At 37.8% G+C, this 21,827-nt stretch overlaps 1 protein-coding gene and 1 pseudogene across 1 annotated transcript in view; both read right to left on the minus strand.

Annotated features, from left to right (window-relative positions):
- The window catches only part of CNTN6 (contactin 6), a 272,495-nt gene that overhangs the window by 112,412 nt on the left and 138,256 nt on the right, over positions 1-21,827 (minus strand). Inside the window, 4 exon segments of the mRNA XM_075550875.1 lie at positions 463-613; positions 3,030-3,159; positions 7,115-7,251; positions 11,907-12,091. Of these exon segments, the coding sequence (XP_075406990.1) occupies positions 463-613; positions 3,030-3,159; positions 7,115-7,251; positions 11,907-12,091 (603 nt within the window).
- LOC142448516 (proteasome subunit beta type-6 pseudogene) lies at positions 20,903-21,768 on the minus strand (annotated as a pseudogene).

Here is a 21,827-nt window from a genome sequence, read left to right on the forward strand (position 1 = left end):
CTCTGCTTTCTCTACGGGAACCACGCTACATTTTTTTCATGTGGTGAATTCATTTTGTCATGGGGCGAACACCTGTGTGACTATTTAAAAACCACAACACCAGGTGTGTGCATGCAAACATCTCTCCCCATTGTGTAATGTTCTTCTCACTGATTTCTCAGCAGGCTACATCGGGAAAAAGCCTTCAAGCTGAATATATAAAACGATCTTAAAGGAGTTTTATAAATACCTGTATTACAAGTGCATGCACTGATAATAATATAGGCAAATCACACAGTCAGTTCTTAGCTATGTATGATCCTTTTATTTTTATTCTCATTGAAAAACAGTTTGTGATTTCTGGATATTCAGTTGAAAGTTTATCATAAGGGAGAAACTTTTGGAAGACATAAATTTGAAATTCTGAAAAACAATGTGTTGTGAATTATTTTTAAAAATTAAACAATATTAAGATTGAGTTACCTTTTACTTTGTCTCAAGCTTTCCAGTCCTCTTTTCCAAGAGATCACTGCCTTGGGGAAGGCCGTGGGCTTGCATTCAATAGCAACATCCCCACCAACCTGAGCAACTGAATTTCTTTTAATAGGATTTTTGGAGAAACTGGGAGCTGAAGCTAAAAGCAAAATAAAAAATATTGTCAAATTATCCACATAATTAATACTTTGTGAACCAAAGGTAACTTTTCATACTAATATGATCTATTTGTATACAGAATTATTTTTCAAGCTACTTCACCCAAGGAGGTCTGGGACCAATTACCAACATAATATTTTGGACCTCTGCTTTCATTTCTAAAATGAAAATGACAATAGATATTATCCAGAAGGTTAATGTGGGGTTTCAATGAGATACCATTATAAAGCGTGACCACAGTACCTGGTAGGAAGTGTGTTCTCATTAAATATAATCTTATTTTATGTGGTTATTGGTGGTTATCATATTTTTTAAAAGAACATAATGGTGCCTGAGAAGCAAATTAGAAAAACAACCTAATTTATTATAAAAGTGGGGGAAGATTTCTTTGTAAAAGAAAGAGAGTTAAGTTTTAACCCTCATTAGGTAAATTCTATACTCTATTCCAGCTAAGAGAATGGTAATGATGATAAACATGAATATACATCAGGGCGATAAAATGCCACAGGAATAAATGAGAAATGTATCACTGATTCAGATTCCCTTGTTCAATGGATTTAGATAGCAACATATGAATGGACTGCCTTCTGCAGAAGCAGACAGAGTTGGAGTAGGAATAGAAAATAAAAAAACTTTCACAAAACACACGTATGTATGCACGCACACATGTATGCACGCATACACACACATGCATACACACATATACACAGAAGCTTTTTCAAATTCAGCTTTGTCTACACTAAACTGATATTTAAAAAAATACCATGGTTTGAAAGTTATGAAATTATCAGCTGCATGCATTTGTCTTTTCCATTTCATCTCTGTCCAATACCAAATGCTCACTTTCTGTCTAAGTTTTTCTGTCCATCACCTGAACATGTACGCGCATTCTTCTGATCGCAGCTAGAAGGAATGTTCTCACGTTTGGTTATGTTTAATTTGTTGGGTGCTCTGACAACCCCTACTAAGTAACTTGATGATATTATCATATTTAAAATTCTGTGGCTTTTTTCAGTGAAATAAAAAGCTCTAAGAAAATAAGAACTATAATATGCATGATAATTGCATTTTATTGCTTGGTACATAGTAGGTTTTCAACAAATAGTGATGAAAGAATGAACTAATAATGAATGCTAATAGTCAAACTATAAAATCATTTTGTTTTATTGCTTCTTTATTTTCATTTCTTTTTCCTTTATACCCTTGTTGAAAGATTTTTTTCTATGGGTCATTTATTATGGAAAACAAAACAAACCTCACTGCCATCTAATTGACCTGTGAGTTTCAGAGACTGCAGCTATTTGCAAGAGAAAAATCTCCAGCCTCTCTCCTGGGGAGCTGCTGGTGGTTTCAAACTGCCAACCAAGCATTACCACTAATCACCAGGGCTCATGGATTGTGGGAGACCCTACTAATTAGCTGTCTCACAACATCATTTCTGAAATGTTTTTTTCTTTTCACCTTCCACTGCAGGAACTTATTTTTCCAGCAGACCTGGTAGTCTGGATGACTATGTAAGCGATTTTTTGGGGAGTAAAACATTAAAAAAAATAGTTTTCATGGGAGCATGGAGAAGGAGCTCTAGTGGTGTAGCGGTTCTGTGTTGGGTTTCGATCTACACGGTTGACAGTTCAAAACCATCAAAAACTCTGCTGCGGGAGGAAGACAGGACTTTGTACTCCCTAAAGAGTTAACAGCACCAGCACTTCACAAGGGCTTTCCCAACCTTTCCTCCAGGGTTGCTAGGACTTTGAATTCCCTGAGGGTCAGCGGGTTTGGTTTGTGGAGGGGCATAAGGGGAATTGGGAAGCTAACAACAATGGACACAGGAAAGAAGAAAATGTCCTAAAATTGATTTGGGTAATGATTGTGCAACTCCTTTTAATTTGATTGAACCCTAAAATTGTATAACAGGGGAATTATACATCAATTATACTGTAGAAACTAAGAATAACAATTAAACATTGCAAGCTAATCTTAGAATTGTAACCAGTGTTAGTCTTAGAACTTAGGATGGTCAAACTTTGACTCACTTATTTTAGACATGTCATCAGGAAAGATCAATCATTTGGGGGAAAAAACTACGTGTTTGATAAAAGTAGAGCATTAGAGAAAACAAAGGGAACCCTCAATGAGAAAACCCATGCCATAGTCACAATAACGGACTCAAATATGCCAGCAACCACGATCAGGCCACAGTTCATTCTATGATGCATAACGACTGCATGAATAAGAACAAATTTGACAGGAACTAGCATCTTGCAATAAGATAATTTAGACATTTTTATTGCAAAGGAAATAAATTTCCAATTTACAAAAAATGGGACTCAGATTTGTATATTTATACCTTGCTAAAATGCCATTTTGAATTTTCTGATTATAAATTAATGACTTACCTAATACTTTTAATTCTGCATTTTGATAAATGATCTGATATTTGTTTTCTGCGGCACATTGGTAGACGCCAGAATCTGACACGTTTAGCATTGTTATGATTAATGTGCCATTTTCTATTTGAATTCTTTCCTAAAAAAGGTGAAAAAAGCATGAAAATATGCTATTATGCTAACCTAGGTAAAAAAACTCACCTTTGAGGTAGCTAGAGCAATTCTGTGATATTACACAAAATACATTTTAAAATCTCTGTATATCTATAGCATTCAAACCTTCTGTGTATAAGAAATGATGTGTTCCAAAAGAGCCTAAAATAATACAAGTTTCTAAGTAGTTATTCGAGCTCTAAAAGATGAAAAAGTACATTTTAAACAGTTAGTCTACCTCATGGCCTCTGATTTCTCTGGAAACTGGCATTCTTTGTGCAGGGAACATGGCTACTGTTTATGGCAGTTAGATGTCATGTCAACCCGAGCCGCTGTGAAAGTGCAGGGGTGGAGTCCAACCTATCAATTATGTCACAGACTGATGATGTCTGCTTGGGGTGTGACAATTTCTTTTCTCTTTCTGAAATCATTTTATTGGGGGCTCGTACAACTCTTATCACAATCCATCTATCCATCCATTGTGTCAAGCACATTTGTACATTTGTTAACATCACCATTTTCAAAACATTTTCTTTGTACTTGAGCCCTTGGTATCAGCTCCTCATTTTTTATTACCCTCTCTCCCTCATGAATCCTTGATAATTTATTATTATCTTTTCATGTCTTACACTGACCCATGTCTCCCGTGACCAGCTTTTCTGTTGTAAGTCTCCCAGGAAGGAGGTTATATGTGACATTTTCTTTAAGAGACAGCAAGCACTGCTCTGTCTCTGCTTCTTTGCCATCCTGCTTGCTAGGACTCCATCTGCCTCCAGGAGGAGCATCACGTGGCCTGTTGACCCTGGGAGCCAATCTGGGAACTGCTGGCACTCTGCCATGTTCCACTAACCTTGACTCCAACTGACTGCATATCCACTAGCCTGTGATATCCCTGCCTCCTTCTGCACCTTTCCATGTCTTCATTACAGCTCCATGAATCTGAAGTGGGCTCAGGCTAGCATTACCCATGGTCTTGTATAGGACTTGTCTGGAATACCTTCTTGATATAAAATTACTTGTTGACATAAAGTTCATTCTTAAACAAATATGAGTGTCACTGGTTTTATTTCTCTAGACAACCCAGCATAACAGACAGTCTATGATATTTCATGAAAAATAATTTGGAACACTCACCATTCTAATTATTCCAGAAAACATGGCTGATTGACTAGTATCAGACATTTATAATAGGATCACAATATTACCTTGACACTCCATATGTAGATCTCAAAAGAACTTAAATCTGATGATTTAATAATTCTCAAATTGAGTCAGAAGTTAGGGAACTAAATCCTTCCTTTTGCATCCTACTAAACACAGTCAAATTCTGATAGAGAGTTCCTTTTTGGACTAAAAATAAAACTATGAGGGGTCATATACAATAGCTTGCTGATAAAGATCAAGGATTGCAGTCTTTAGTGCAGATTAAGACTCAATGAAAAGAAGACCCGAATCCTCACAAGTGGGCCAATAAATAACATCATGATAAGTAAAGAAAAGGTGACAGTTGTCTAGAATTTCATCTGGCTTGGATCTCCGATCAATGCTCAAGACAGGGTGCTTTAAAGAAATCTACTAAATTAGTCCTCTCTAAAGTATTGAAAAGCAAGGGTGTTACTTTGAGGACAAAGGTGTACCTGGCCCAAGCCATGGTGTTTTCCAATGCCTCATATCCATGGGAAAGTTGTACATTGTGTAAGGAAGACCCAAGAAGAATCGATGCATTAGGATTGTGGTCCTGGCGAAGAATACAGGATGTACCACAGACGGCTAAGAGGAGTAAGCGTGGCCAGAGTACTCCCTGGAGGCAAGGATGGCAAAGCTTCATCTTACTTACTTTGGACACATTGTTAGGAGACACCAGTCCCCGGAGAAGGCCACCGTGCTTAGTAAAGTATTGGGGAAGTGAAAAAGAAGTCCCTCCAGGAGATGGGTGGACACAGTGGCTGCAACAATGGGCTCAGGTATAGGACCAACTGTGAGGATGGCTGAAGACCAGGCGATGTTCATTCTGTGGTGCACAGGGTCGCTATGCTTGGAACTGCCTGACGGCATCTAACAGCAGCAACAACAACATAGAAGCTTCACGATGCAAATACAACTTAAAACTAAGTATTTTCAGTTAGCTGGTAAAGTCCTCTCCAATGAACGAATGTAGGCTGGAGCAACAGAATTTCACATGCAAAAGACAGGCAGGGGGAAATCTTGACTACTGTTGAAACAGGGGCAGTGTTACTTTAGTTTCCAATCACAGATGCTCTTTGTCTCACTGGTGGTGTCCATAAGTGCAAAGCAAGTGGAGAATTTTCACACCTGTGTGGGTAGTTTTATAAGGAGAAAAAAACGGTCTCATTTTCTGGATAGTATAGGAAACATCTGCTTTATATTAAAACACCAATAATTCCACAGCTCTCTGCTTTCCATTGGGTTGAGAGACAGTCTTAAGGTCCATACAAGCCAGCAGGTAGTGGGTAGTAATTGTTATCTTATGACTTAGAGACAGACGAACCAAGTGTAGAATTCTCGTTCTAACATTTCCTGAGGGCTGTGTGCTTGTGGGTATCTTGAATGTAGTTTACTTTGTTAATTTATATAAAGGAATACTAATACTATATCATAAAGTTGCCATTAGAATAAAATAAGCTAATCCGTGAGAAAATATTTAACACTGTACTTGGTTCATATGAAGGCTTGATAAATATCCGTTATGATGTTCTGCTGTTAGAACTGATATAGCGCCACCTAACAATAGCAGCATGAGGTTGACTGCTGTAAGGCACTTTCAACACAACATGTTTTGTTTTAGTTACCATGATAATGATGATATTTCAATGCTCATCTCTCATCAGCAACTGGATCCAGAATCACATTTTTCAAGTTATATGTTCGCTTTATATTTAGCTTTCTTTTAACTCAAACATAGGAATAATATTAATAAATGCTTTGTGTATTTGTTTAAAAGTAAATTAATTAGCATATATATACTCAGTGACCCTAAGAGAGAGAGAGAGAGAGAGAGAGAGAGAGAATAGAAAAGTTCCTATAGGTTTCTGAGGCTATAATTCTTAACATAAATCGAGAGCCTCATCTTTATCGCAAGAAGCAGCTGATGGCTTTAAACTTTTGACCTTATAGTTAGCAGGTGACCCTGTAACCCACTGCACTCCTGATTGGCCACTGTCCTCACAACTGGACCAGTACATACCATCGTGATAACAGAGACAAGGGCACAGTTGTCTAGCGTTTCTTCTTGCTTGGATCCACCATGAATGCTCATGGAAGCAGAAGTCAAGGGATCAAATGAATGTATCGAGTGAATGTGCTGCACAAGACCTCTTCAAGGTTTTGAAAAATCAAGGATTTTACTCGACGACTAAGGTGGGCCTGATTCAGGTCTGGTATTTTCAATCCCTTTCTATGCATGTGAAAATTGGGCGCTTAATAAAGAAGATCAAAGGACAATCAATGCCTTTGAATTGTGGTCCTGGTGAAGAATGTTGGAAGTACCATAGGCTTCCAAAAGAACAAACACAACCAGTCTGGAAAGAAATACAGCCAGAATGCTCTTTATAGTCAAGGCTAGAGAGACTTCATTTCACATGTTGTGTACATGTGGTCAGGAGAGACCAGTCCTGGCACCAGGACACTGTGTTTGGTAAAGTAACGGGGCAGCATAAAGAGGAAGACGCTCAGCAAAAGAGAGCCACAGTGGCTGCAACAATGGGCTCAACACAAGAACACTTGTGAGGATGCCACAGGGGTGGGTAGGGTTGTGCTCTGTTGTCCATAGAGCCACTGCCAGACAGAGTGGACTCAAGGGCACCTAACAACAGCAAGACAGCGGAGAGTGCATTGCTTAGTATACGAGGCAGTTGCTACCTTAAATAACAAAATTTGCCTTGCTGAGCAGGTGAATTTTTAATACTAATATGATTGCTTACCTCTAGGTTGAGGTACTCGCCATTCTTTAACCAGGTGTAGGACGGTTTCGGCTTTCCACTAGCTTTGCATTCCCAAAATAAACTGTCATATAAAGACAAATAGGTATTTTGGATTTTTTGTTCCCATTCTGGAGGGGCTGTTTTAAAAAAGCAAGGGAAACCATTTTGGCAAGTCAGTATCTAAGATATAACACTATAAGCAAAGATATATAGAAATGACGAGGGCAAGGCTGACTGTGACCAGTTACACTACACACCATGATTTGAGGGGGTAGGGGAGGCAAGAGCTTCAATTCAGAAAACTGAAATCCTATTGCAAACATGAGTGGGCATTTGGCTCAAGTATACATTTAAATGTTGCACTGGTATGAGAACTTGGAAATTGTGGAAAAAAGTCAAAATTCAAAAAGGTCCAGAGAATAATTCCATGTGAAACAGTAAATAGCTCAAATATGTATTCTAAGTCTGCACCTCCTGTGGACAAAAATTCAGATTATATTTGGTCAGAATCATCTATAATTTTATATACCGATATTGGACATGATAGCAACTCAAAAGTTTGAAGCAAAGAACAACTATTAATTCCTTCACATTTTTGCAGGATAATAATCCAATTAAATATATTTCCAACCTAAAATTTTTGGCAATACATCATAGCTTGTATAGTTGCATGCAGGCTTAGTACATAACTGTAATCTTGGGTGTGTCATTTTAACCTGAGAAAGCTCTACATGGTACTGAGGCAAAACAAAACAAATGGTATAACTGATGTAAAACAATGCTCATTAGATGCAAAGTGTTACTATAATTTGTAGAAACAGGTGGGATATAAATTAACTGTTTCAAAATGATGTTATTCTATAAATATGACAGTAAATTACCTGGATATTCCCTCCCACTTATTTAGCTCTTTCTCTGGGTTTTAGAGTAGTTGAATCTTTTTTCTGGGATCTCAGGTTATTACAGGCTAGTAGCTACAGACTAATACAGTGTATTCAAATTTTTAACTATAATTAATTCTTCATGTAGTTCTTCATGGCTCATATTTTTAGAGTAGCTCAGTGCAACACAGCACAGTTATAAAATATAAAACCCCAAAGTTGAACCTTAATAGTAGTGTCAAAGTAAAATACCTTGTTCAAGATGTCTACATGACAGTGTTGTGGGAAAGGTGTCAGGAAAATAGATTGTTGAAAGGGAGAAATGAAATCATTGAAAGGATGCATTCTTGTGCTCGCCACTAACATGGGCACTGGTTCTCCATTCTTAATGAATCTCTAAGACATTTTTTTCTCTAAAAATATTTTTATTGAAAGATAATTTTATTGGGGGTTCTTACAGCTCTTATAACATTCCATATACCAATTGTATCAAGCATATTTGTACATATGTACCTATTATTATTTTCTCAATATTTACTTTCTTTTGAGACCTTGGTATCAGCAACTCTTCCTCCCCCTGGTAGCCCCTTTATAAATTATAAATTATTATTATATTCTTATCTTACATCAACTGCTGTCTCCCTTCCCCCATGGTTTCTGTTGTTGTCCCACTGTGGTGGTGGTGGTGGGGTGTGTGTGTGTGTAGTTATGTGTCAATCATTGTGATCTGTTCCCCCTTCCTCCCCTCCTTACCCTACCTTCTCCCTACCCTACTTATATTGCTATTCCCATTCCTATTGCTGGATTTCCTGTGTCATGAGCTCTCATCTCTTACCTGTACCTGTGTGCATGCTCTGGTCTAGATTGCAGTGAAAGACAGGACTGGAGTCATGATAGTGGGTGGTGAGGAAGCCTCAAAGAACCAGAGGAACTGGTACTGTATTGTGCCCTGGTTGACCCATCCCTTCCTTGTGACACTTCTGTGAAGGGATGTCCCACTGTCTACAGATGAGTTTGGGGTTTCTTCTCCCACTCCCCTTGTTTTCAACAATGTGGTTTGTTTGTTTGGAGTCTTCTGATGCCTGTTACCCGATCCTGTGGACACCTATGAACTTCAAGACAGAGGAAACCTTCAATGACTCATAATTATTCAAGGGTAGTGCCACCAGGTGGCGCATGCTTTGTACTGATGTTTTGCTAAATGGTTGCATCTGTGACTCAGTTGGTCTGAGATATGTGTATATAAGTGCTGTAAGGAGCAAAGAAGACCAGTAGCAAAAACCAGTGTGGACATAGTGGACCCTGGGGCAAGGCTCCTAAAAGCACACTTACCCAGGATAGTGCTGGATTTATGAAATAGCAGTAGTGGGCATAAAAAGTGAGACCAAGGTAATTAGAAATTGTTCATAATAGAACTTAAATCTGTCTTCCGGGATTTTTACATTGTAACACTTAACTTCAGTATAATAGAAGGTAGTCTGGTAACTTTTCTTTCAGAAAATGGAATTAAGATGCATCTGATTGATAAAACTAAGAGATCAGGCCAGGCTCCAGTCACAAAACATGCCTACCATAGACTCAAAAGAAAAACCAGGGCAAGACTAAGAGGAAGTGAGTGTATTAAATAAAATTGAATCATGAGTGTGGGCATTATTAATACATTTTCCTTATTTACAGATTTTAGTGTAGGATTTAGATAACCTCACTTGCTGATTAATGCAATAATTGTAATGATTTATAACATGCAATTTTCAAACGTATTTATAATGCATATAGTCTTTGGAGGCTTATATTTGTTTTAGTGCGATCTTCAACAGAACAGAAAATGCATGGAACAAACAGCTTAGTGATAAACATGCATATGGACTCTGTTTTGACAATTACACCCTGTTGCTTAATTGGGTGGGGAGAGTCCTCCTTTCCTCTGAGCATGGCCTGGCTTCTGTAACTGTAAGCTTATTCAGGGTCCTCCTGTAGCTGTCCAGAGTGCTGAGGAGCTCGAGCAGACTCCATGGCGACTAACAAAGACACAGCACTTCGGAGATTCCTTTGAGAGGTTATAAAAATGCAATCTATAGCAAAAATAAGAAATCTTTCTTACTTTAAATTATAACAAGCATAAAAATGAAGTGGAAACATTATTTTCTCAAATTTCTCAGGAATTACTTACTTTTCAATGAATTGAATGACATTATCTGTGCTTTCTGAGGTCCTTCAATATGTGCTTTCATTTGTGCTCAAAGAGCATAACAATAGCTTATTGACAATTATTCATTGGCTCCAACAAGGACAGTTTGGACCTGCTAAGGAGCTAATTTAGTTGTAGTAAAATATATTATGAATGAACTTGGTTGCTATGTAAAAGAGCTAGGAAGGGCAGAAAGAAGAGTTCCATAATTTTTCAAGATTCATATTTTGGATCTGACAAGAATTAACTTGGAAGTTTCTTAACATTTCAAGGAAATGTTCCTACCTCTTAAAATTATTCTAAGAAATTGATTTGTTATTTGTTAAACTATATATAAATGGTAGATATATCACGATAGGAAAAAGTACATTATTATTAATTTCAGGTTCATAGTTATATGATTAATTTTTGGCTACAATTCTCTATCTTGAATATAAAAATGTAAAGTATTCTTAAAAATTTACTAAGGTATTTATTATCTTGCTTCTACTAAAACTTTCCAATATTTGCCTACTATTTTATTTACATGAATCATAGATTCCAAAACCAACAACAAACAAACCAACTGCAGGTGCTGTTGAAAGACTTTTTTTCTTGTTTAGCCTTGATAAAACTGCAGGGGAATAATCAGAAGGAAATACTGTTCTCTAAATAAAATACTAGTGTTCATTCCAGACCAAAATTGGAAATTCGAAAGGAAATGGAAAATAACACTCAATGTATTTTCTCGAAAGCACTTTCAGCATTGCTATTAGGTAATTAGACCACCTCACATTTTTCTTGTGATTTCATTTTTTCCTATAATAGATTTATTATTGATTAAAAGTATGTAACATGGAAAGTATAACATAGAAAAGTATTTTTACTCTTATATAAATATTGGGCAGAAGGTCTCTATTAAGTGTTGTCTATTGCAGCTATTTATTTCAACTAATAATTTAATATATATAAATATAAGTAATTTGATTTGGACTCTTACAGCTTTTATAATATTCCATACATTTAAAATATTTTAAAAACACCATCACTTTTATAATTTGGGTACAAAGCTTCTCATTTATGTGTATACATGTGCATAAATGTTTTTGAAAAATGAAGTTAAAATATAATGGCATGTTTCCATGAATGTTTTAAAATCCCTTGTTTATATGAACATCTTAAGCAATTGCACATTTTTGCCTGTATGAAAAAGACATAAAGATAGCATTTAGCTAATGAATGCTTTCTTCATCTGTTATAAATCTATTAGGCATTCTGATAATTGCAACAAACATTTCTATTATATACATATAGACAGAAAATGCTGAAATACAGAACAAATACTTCTAATCTGTTTCAGTACTGCACTTCCAAATCATGTCTTTCATGATTTGTAAATTCTACTTAGAATTATAATTAAGTTGCTGCTGCTGAATGTATTATAGGAAATATATTGGATTCTCCACTACTTTGTGTTATACACTTTTATGGCTTTCACATGACATTGCTGATATTTTGAAGACAATTGAAATAAACCAAAGCATGTATAGACTGTGCTTAAATCAAAGCCATATTTCCAAGAGGGTCATTTATACCTGCAAATCATTAGATTAAGCATCTTAAGCCAGTAATGTTTCTTTCCTATTTTTCCTGACATTTTCCCATAGCATGCTAATGATTTTCACCATTTGCTATGAAGGAGGTTGTCAACTAACATACATTACAAAAAACCCTCTTAGCTCACCATAGAAAATGAGTTGGCCCCTTGCGACGTTTCTTCCTCGAAGGTTGCCTGCGGTGCACTCGTAGGTGCCTTCGTCTTCCTGCTGAAAGTTCAGGATTTCAAGGATAGCTTTGGATGTGCTGTACTTGACTTTCCCTGGTAACAGGCTTCCATCCAGCCTCCTCCAACTAATATCAGGGACTGGACTAAACAGTTATATTTCATTAGAATATAAAATGGCTTCATCTTTATGAGAGAAGGATACAATTAGAGCAGACTGAAAGAAAGCTACATAAAGCTATTATTACACTATGACTAATTTTCAAAACTTGCAGCCATTCACCACTCATTCATCCAGTCATTTCTTTAACACTTCAGTAAGAACCTTCCCCATGCAAGCCATGGTACTGTGTTCAAAGGACACATTAGGAAGCAAAATGGACTTCCCTCAAAGAGCTTATGGACTAGTGGAGAAACATGCAACAATTTTTTTAAAAATGTATCATGATAAATTTTGCTAACTGACGTAAAGCAAACAGCATGCAGTGATAGAAACATGGTTACATCAATTTAAATAGGATGATCAAGATAGTTCTTTGTGAGGACACAAATATTATAAGTTCTAAGCAAAACTGTAGAATCTTTTGTAACTGTGTTGAGGCTAACAGGTTCCAAAAGACATGTGTCAGGAGTGACCTAAATATATTAAAATAATATATGGACTTACTATTCTATTTCCCCAGAGAAAAAATTAAAAGTAAATTTTTCTTTTTTTTTTAGGAATTTAGCATAATGAATTATGGATATCGGGTGTCATTTATATGTAAATGTAAATTTTTATGTATCAATAAGAGATGAATGTAAATCTTTAAGGTACAAATAAAAGTATCACAAGAAAATATTGCCTATTAAATTGATCATTTGTAAAGCTCATTCTGGTTTTACTTTGGCATCTCTATCTTCCTAGAAAGCCATTCTTGATTTCTTTATGGATGGCTTGATATTTTAAATATATTTTAATAAATTAAATATATTTCATGATTTAATATACTATAACCATTTAAATAAATAAATCATTATGACAATAGGAAATTAATTTGCAAAGCCAAATTTATAAATTATGAGTGATATGCAAGATTCTGCAAGTCAGCAACTGATGTGGGAGGAATCTCCAATCACAAATAACCATATAAGAAAATCATTGCCATCGAATCGATGCTGACTTATAGTGACCCTATAAGACAGGGTACATCTACCCCTGTGAGTTCTCCAGACTGTAACTGTTTACAGAATAGAAAGCTCCATACCGCTGCTAGTTTTGAACTGCAGACCTGTGGATTGCAGCCCCATGAGTAATCACTACCCACCAGGACTCCTGTCCAGTCACATATAGTAGTTGTCAAATTATATTCTGTAGAATTTAGGCAATAAATAATTAGTAAGGAACCCTGGTGGCATAGTGTGCTACATCCTGGGCGGCGAGTGCAAAGTCAGTAGTTCAAGCCCACCTGCCACTGCCTAGGAACTAGACGACATCTTCTACTGTCTTAACAAGTTTCAGTCTTGGAAATGAAAGGGACAATTCTACTCTTCCCTATAGAGTCACTATGATTCAGAATCAGCTTGCTTGAACTTGAAGTGAATTTTGTTTTTTTGAACAACACATATGTTGTTGATTCAGCAGAGGTTTTATTTAAATCAGGCAAAAACAAAGCAAATCATAACCCTAAGATAGCTTAGGAATTTAATTTTTAATGTTTTATCATAACAAGGATAAAATGCAGAAAATCACATCATGTGCTTATACATATTTAACTCAGACCCCCAACTTACTAATTCATCTATTTTTTTCTTAGAATATAACAAACATACACGAACCCTGTAAAAAATTCTAAGAAAATTAATTTTAGGAGGAAATAAATAGAAGTTCTGCTACTTACTTCTCTGAACTCATCATTGTTTGTCAATAAAAACTATTTTTCCCATAATCTCTTTGTGTTCATGTGTGTGTACACATGCACGCATGTGTGAAAAACACATGATTGTTTTTTTAGAAAGCTAGCTAAGTCTGAACCAGAGGAGTGGGAGGTTTTCATGTATTAATAATAGTAATTGCAACATAAGCACAAGGGATACCTGCCATTTAGAAGAATTGTCACAAACTATGTATCAGATATTGCATGTGCATAAAATATATAAATTAATATACTTTTCACTTCACTAATGGTAGCACAGTTGAGCTATATATATCCACGTATCCTGGACCCAGAAACTTTGTGCTTTTAACCACAGGTAATATTATCTCATATCTACTACAAAGCTTAGTTTTTGGTTTTACAAATGTGGATTTCTTATAAAAGACACAATTGAACCAGACCAAATAAGAAATCTCACCAAACGGTAATGATCTTCACTTCCCCAAAGAGAAGTTACACTGAAATAACAATGGAGGAACACTGGACAAGTGTTTGTACTTTCAATGAGTGAAGCAGTTGATCTATATAGTATCTAGACATGCTCTGCCAAGAAGAGCAATGCAGCAGATAAAGCCATTCCACCTCCTGAATCCTTATCCATGGGAGGTTTCAAGTTCACTTTGTTTTTAGTCCCAACAGTTTTATTGTCACGTGATTTACATATCATACAATTCAATACTTTAATTGTCCAATCATATAAAAAAGAATTGTACAATTATTTTCAAATCAATATTAACCACCCCAACCCTGTCCATGGTTAAACCGCCTTTAAAATGACTTGTGCAATAGCAGTCAGTTCTAGAGCTAGACCTCCCTCCCCTTCTCACTTTTACTGTTTACTCCTGAAATTCCCTCGCCCTCCCTATCTCCCACCACCACCCCTACACCCCCCATAACCCTTGTATCAGTTATTAGCTCTAGCATTTACTCCTTCTATGGGAAACCCAAGAGAAACAATAAAAAACAAAATCAAAATAAGGTGGTGAGCATAAAATCACAATAATATAAGGACAAAAATATAAATGATTAAGAAACAAAGGATCCCCATCAACGTTCAAAAAGCCAGAGAAGAAAGTTATGTCATGGAACAAGTAAGAGACACTAGTATAAAAAAAAAGAGAGAGAGAGAGAAATATTTGTACCCAGAACAAATTCAGGTTGTGTATATAGGGAGGTCAACTGGCCAAGTACCGAGTTCCGCCCAGCATAATCAAGATTGCCATGGTCTCTGCCTCATGGTAAGGCTGTTCAAGACTCTTGTCCATGGCCAGAGATCTGCCAGCAGCTCAGTCTGACTAGATACTCTGCAGATGGGTTTTGGGGTCCCCACTGTCCTCCATAGCCCTCAACATATTGGGTGTTCATGATTTTAGCTCTGATACTTTTCCCTTTGCTATGTTTGAATTTTTTAATCGTTATCTTTGAATCACACAGCTGGTGTGCTTCTTCCATATGGAGCCAGTTGACTCCTCACTTAGATAGCTGATTGCTTGAATACAAGGCTTTAAAACCCAGGCGCTATTCTGATTGATAGCCAGAACCCATCTACTTTCTTCACTACACTGTGCTGCAGCATCCTTATCTTCAATGATCAGTTTATGAAGTCAAGTATCCAGCAGGATCAGGTTATCCGAACTAACTGTTCTTGAATTGGGGCTAAAGTTCATAAGGAGCCCAGACCCTGCCTGATTGCCCAGAGGGTTGTCACATCTCAGGTTTACTTTGGCATTCCTAATATGACAAAATCAAAACCCTGTAAGATCAGCTGCGCCCATATCAGCCATAAGGCAACCAGTAATCAAACACACAGCGCATACATACAAAAAGAAAGAAAGAAAAAGAGAAAAAACAATGTGCAAACAGGAAAGCAAGAACCCATATAAACAAAAGTACTGCATTGCCCATCACTCCTCTGGGGGTATAAGTCAATTGCACTATTGTCATCATCAATTTTCCCAATGACTCAGTATTCCAGACATGTTGGTCTGAAGAGTCTATGCGACGACACTTCCACCTAGAGCCACAACCCACGAGTTTTTGCCGTACACAGTTGGAGTCCCCAATCGCTAAGTTTTCTTCGAAGAGCAAGTAAACATAGCACGGCTTCATGGGTGTTCCAGAGGTTCCAACCTACCAGGTGCTCAAAGAAGAAAACTGGCTATTTGTTTCCTTAAAGAGCTTCTACAGCACCGAACACCGTGCGGGCAATGCTGCTTTTCTCTACAGGGCTACCATAGAACAGAATGGACTGGAAGTGGCATGGATCTGTCTTTACTGTGAACAATCTCAATAGCAACTAACAAAACAAGAACAACCTGGACTTCTGTTCCAGCGAACTTACCTGTAGCTACAGTAAGTCAGTGTATATTGACAGAACACAGGTTGCACTTGGAATTTAAGACCCCACCCCAAACCCCCTCCACCAGGGACAGTTCTTAGCCAATGGCTGGTTAGTTTCTGTGATAAAAATGCTCCAATTCCACTGTCACCAATGGGATAGCTCTCAGAATGACCACAGCTTCCCCAGGTTAAGCCAAATTTACTTTCTCTAGAATTTTGCCCGCATGTCTTTGGCATGGCTTGACTTGCCTCCTTCCTATAACCCACCTTCTCATTCTTCTAGGGTTCTCCCAAGGAGTTCTTGCAAAAGATTACTTTACAAAATTTATTTTCTTCTGGTCTCTTTTTGGGAAAACCAATTATTTAGAATCCTCAGTTAGCCTCACCCGTAAATCATGTGTGACGTTAGTGAAAATAACAGACACGTGTTACTTTTAAATACTTCTGAGTAAAACGGTCTCTCTGCAGCCACAGACTCAGAGGAATAGAAGGCTGTGAAAAGAAATATCCAGGGCACAACAAAGCCAAAGAATCAGCCCTCCCGACACCCGTAAACGAGAGGATGCGGTGCTCTCTCCAGACAAAATGACACTCGAATGAATCACACAAGATTTTAAAATGCAAGAGAGACAGGGGGTTGACAGCAGATACGTTTGTTACTTATAAAGGGATATTTCAATAGAATTTTTCATTTTCTCACAAAAATTGTACTTGGAATTTGAACACTTCTCCCACAAACCATCCAATTATAGAAAAGAGTATAATATTTTGCGTATTGTTTTAATTTTAAAAGACCTTTTTTTTTTTTGAAGAAGGATGTAAGAATCAGAGTTCTGGGTTCCGGTTTGCCCTGGACTTTTCTCAGGGAGGAAAGGGGAATTTTTCATTAGTATTTTTCCTAGAAAACCTAATCCTCTCTATCTTAAAATCCATTTGATTTGGGTGTGGCTGACTGAACCGCTGGTTCACGAAAAGGCAATGGTTGCTACACTGGCCACCATGATTGGCTAAGCATGGAAACCAAGGCAAATGGAGATAATCAGACTCAATTATGGGATGGCTTTGAGAAGACACTGGAAGAGAGACTTCCTTTCTGATGAGACAGTAAGACAAGCCATCTGATCACCTAGTCAGCAATTTCCACACATATACAGAAACTATCTTTCGAACCTAAAGCTAACATAAGGGAATCAACCTTGGGATTCTTCACCTCCTAGAAAAAGCCAAACCAGATGCCAGAAGATTCTGTCTTTGAGAAAGTTAATTAGCCAATTCTTTCTCTCTGTGGTCAAAGTTAATTTGTGTCACCTTTATTTTCCTTTCAACCAAAAGAGAACTGATGACAGGAGTCTGAATACGTGGGTTAATATGCTAACTCCGTTACTTTGTATCGACATTAAGATAATAACATGGATTCCTTCTGGACATGGTTTGTGTTCTAGAAACTGAGAATCACCAGAATTACTTAGATCATCAAAAAAACAAAGTCACTGCCATTTTTTACAATGGAAAAATGTTTTACAGTCTTCCTACCTTGCACTTTGTGACTGCATTTTATGTTAATACATTTCTAATAAGAGAAAAATCAGGCAGTTTTATCAGGTTTCATGGTTACTAACTAAATGCTGAGAATTTCTCAGGTACGCTATGACAGTGCTAAATATCAATGCCACGATCTTCTTGATTATCACTGGCAATGTGAGATACAGTGTTAGTGAAAATAAATGCAAGCACACATTATTTTAAGACATATATGCATTTTAACAAAAAAGTTCCACTTTATCTTCGTACATCTGACAAAGACACTAAATTAAATGCTTTAGATTTCACACTTTCTGTATTTTCTGAAGCCATTCCAAATGGGCAGTGGGCGGGAAAAACTAGAATAAATGAAAAATACACACATTTTTGTAGGGAGATTTAATTTCTTATTGTAAGATTTCCCCCCAATATATATTTTGGGGAAAATGTCATGTTTCACCCTATCTAAATAAAAAACAACAGCAACTATAAGGCTATCATAATAAAATAATGCTCTTTATATGCAAGCTCATAAAGAACCATGATCGCATAGTGTAGTGAGTTAGACTTCGGGCTGCTAACTGCAAGGTCAGCAGGTTGAAGCCAATAGCTGCTGCACAGAAGAAATCTGCAGCTTCAGCTCCTGTAAAGAGTGGCAGTCTCAGAACCCAGAGGCAGTTCTTCCTTGTTCTATAGGTTGCTCTGGGTCAGAATGGACTCAATAGAAGGGAGTTTATACATGATAGCGTGGAATGGGCCTCAATCACTAACCGGCAAAGCTTAATTGAACCTTTAAATGTATGATTTTTCTCATTTACAGCATAAAATGAATAATAGTACAGAATAGATAGGATTACTGTGAGGTCTTAACACCAAAGATACAATGGATGGAATGTCGATTGTATCGAGTACACATTAAACAATGTCTGGCTGAGACTCATGAAATTAACAGCATAGACATGGGTTATTGTTTTACTAGTCACGTTTCAAATGCAAGAAACCCAGGTAGCTGGTATTTCTCGTTTTCTGCTTCACTAAGAATTCCACATGACGAGGTTTTCAGAACAAATTTACTCATGATCAATTCATATACAGAACTCAGACCTCTACACTATGAACTCAATAGGGATACAAGCCTGGGTTCAGTTCTAGACACATAAATACATGTCATTCCTCTCACCATTTCTGTACTGGCAGCTACACTATGCTGTCCCTCATCATAGCTCATTTTCATTTCTTCATCATAAGGGCAGGGATATCTCAGGTGAGACAAGGCCATATTGCTGTGAAGGATCTCTTATTTTAGCTTCTCTATCTTTTAGTGCCACTATGATAAGATAAAAGAAAATTACAGAGCTCTTCATAAAGAAGGGAATTTTGTATAAGAAACATTGGCATATTGTGTAAGAAACATGGGCATTTATTAATACTAATAACCATTAATTGAGTGCTTACTATAAACCAGGCATTGTGCCAGATGGCTTGCATATGAACCCTCAATAAAATATTCAGTTGGCAGCTGTTAACAATTCTAATTACCTTTTAAAAATGGTACTCATGTTAAACAGGAAATTGCTAAATTATTACCTGCCAATTTTCTTTACTTAGACATTCAGAATAGGCTAATTTATTGTGATCTACCTTCTGATCCTTTGAGTTGACACCCATTCAATTACACAAACTAGTAGACTTTCTCTGTCCATGGCTTTTACATCTATTTATGATCTACCTAGTTTCCTCCCTGCTTAGCACAACCAAGAACTCAACCACTAACTGGAAAGTTGGCTGTTCAAATTCACACAGAAGTGCCTCCAAAGAAAAGTGTGGTCATTTATCTCTGAAAGATAATAGCCAATCAGACTCTATTCCATAGTTTTGGTCTATGCACATTGGATTACCATGATTTGTAATTGACCCCATAGCTACAGTTTTTCACTTTTATAGTTCCTCATTGTTGATGACAGTGCTGCAATCTTTGTTAGTTATTTGTTGTGACTTAACATAAGTGGTCTACTTGAAATTTAAACTTAAGATATAAGGGGGTACCCCCTCAAAAAAAGAAAACAGCTCCACTGGATGAAGCTTTCATAGTAAGCATTTCCCCTCTCCCCCCATGCTAGGCGAGCACCCAGCACCTCACTCTGAGGTAGTGCACGTAGTACATCATCTGAGAAGGTTTTCTCTGACCATAGTGATTTTTTGTTGTTGTTGCTAAACCAGTTTTGCTCAAATCTCTACTTTTCTTTTGTGATGGGAAATATTTAAGGGAACAGCGTGCGGCTGTGAAATTGTCGTCCTGTTCAGGGAAACTGCGGCAGAAACTATTGTGATGTTGAACACAGCTAACAAGGACAGTGCTATGGGAAAAACTCAAGTGTTATGAGTAGTTTTCTCATTTCAAAGAAAGTTGAAATATTGATTGATGACAAACCTCATTCTGGAAGTCAGTCAACGTCCCCAAGGGCCAAAAATGTTGACTCACAGTTCAGACTGATTTGTGGCAGATGGAGGACTGGTTTTGCCACCAGTACAATGCACCTGCTCACACAACCATCTTGGCGCACTAGTTTTTGGCAAAGAGCAGCATGCCTCGCTAGCCCCATGTACCTTACTCATCTGACCTTGCTCCATGTGACTTCTTTTTGTTTCTGCAAATGAAGAGGGATATGAAAGAACCATGATTTGATGATGAAGAAGAGGTAAAGTAAAAACGGGGGATGTACTTGTCAGCCATCCAAACAAATGAGTTTGGAAAATGTTTCCAAAATGGAGTCTTATATTTGGCCAACGTATTAAGTGTAATGGAGAGTATTTTGGAGGTAATGAAATTCATTTTTTTGTAAAAAAAACAAAACAAAACATAGCTTTGGGGAAAAAATCTTTTTAGGGGTACCCGTACATATTAGTCACATGAAAACGCAACCAAGTAAGAGGTCATCAAAAATGAGAATATTATTGAAGCTCTTGAAAGTGTGCCTTTTCAGAAGATAAGTAGTCAAAATTAATGGGCTCATCAACTCATTTTCAGATAGCAACCATATCTGATAATATTTACCCGATCAGCTGTAAACTCATAGGACAGCCTTCATTAGTACAACGGGGAATTGGGATTGGATGCAAACTGTTCACTGAATTTCATGTCACGTTGTGGGGGTTTTTTATATCCCATAATTCCAGGCTTCAGGAGGGAATGGTGAATTTGGGGATCTGGTCTACCAAAAGAACCTGTCGCTCTACCCCTGATTCTGCAGTGTCTGCCAGGCAATCAGCCCTCCACTGGAGCCATCCCACTCCAGGGCCCGAGCAGGAGCACTGGCAATGAAGGGCAGGCACTCTCTTCTGTGGTCGTGCCCTCCCTGTATGTAGCATGGACATAGACATAGACGTAGGAGCTCCCAGAGCCTCCAAAGGCAAAGGCTGCCTTACCATCATATGCCGGTGGGCACTGAGTATACCTCCTTCTTGGGGGTCCCAGCCCGCCATGATGATTCCTGCCATCAGGTCTTCCCGGTATCTGTAACGTATCTCCTTAGGGAGGGGGCTGCCGTGTTTACCGGAGGGGGCTCATTGAGGCCAATGCTGTGGAAGCATAGATGATGGTGGGAGCATCAGCTACCGCCGGGTATCAGCAGCTGAACCAGAGCGGCAGCAGAATATTCCATCATGAACTGGGCTCAGCTTGTCAGTCGCTCGATTGGCAATGCAGAACTCATTGGTTGAACCATGTCCCATCAAATTGCAAAGCCATGGTAGTGGTCCCTGTGGGGACTTCTCCGTGTTCCCAATCTGGGGTGAGGGGTCCCCAAGCCAGTGCATGGCCCAATTCTGGAGAGCGACTACAGCTGCCGCCATCTTTCTCCTCTCATTTCCTAGGACTGTAGATGAGGGTTTAAAGCATGGAAATTGTTGGGAGCCATGCAATCTAACAAAGTTCCAACCTGGTGGAAGAAGCATCTGCAGAGCAGAGCTTCCAAGGGAGGATTCCCAACATCCCTCAAATATTTGCTGTTGTCAAATCCCTTCTTGAGAATTTTGTGCATTGTCATGTTTACCGCACCTGGAGTGGATGTGAGGGCCGTCTTGAGAAGTACGAATGGAACCAGAT

Source organism: Tenrec ecaudatus, chromosome 5 (genome assembly GCF_050624435.1).
Source record: "Tenrec ecaudatus isolate mTenEca1 chromosome 5, mTenEca1.hap1, whole genome shotgun sequence".
NCBI lineage: Eukaryota > Metazoa > Chordata > Mammalia > Afrosoricida > Tenrecidae > Tenrec > Tenrec ecaudatus.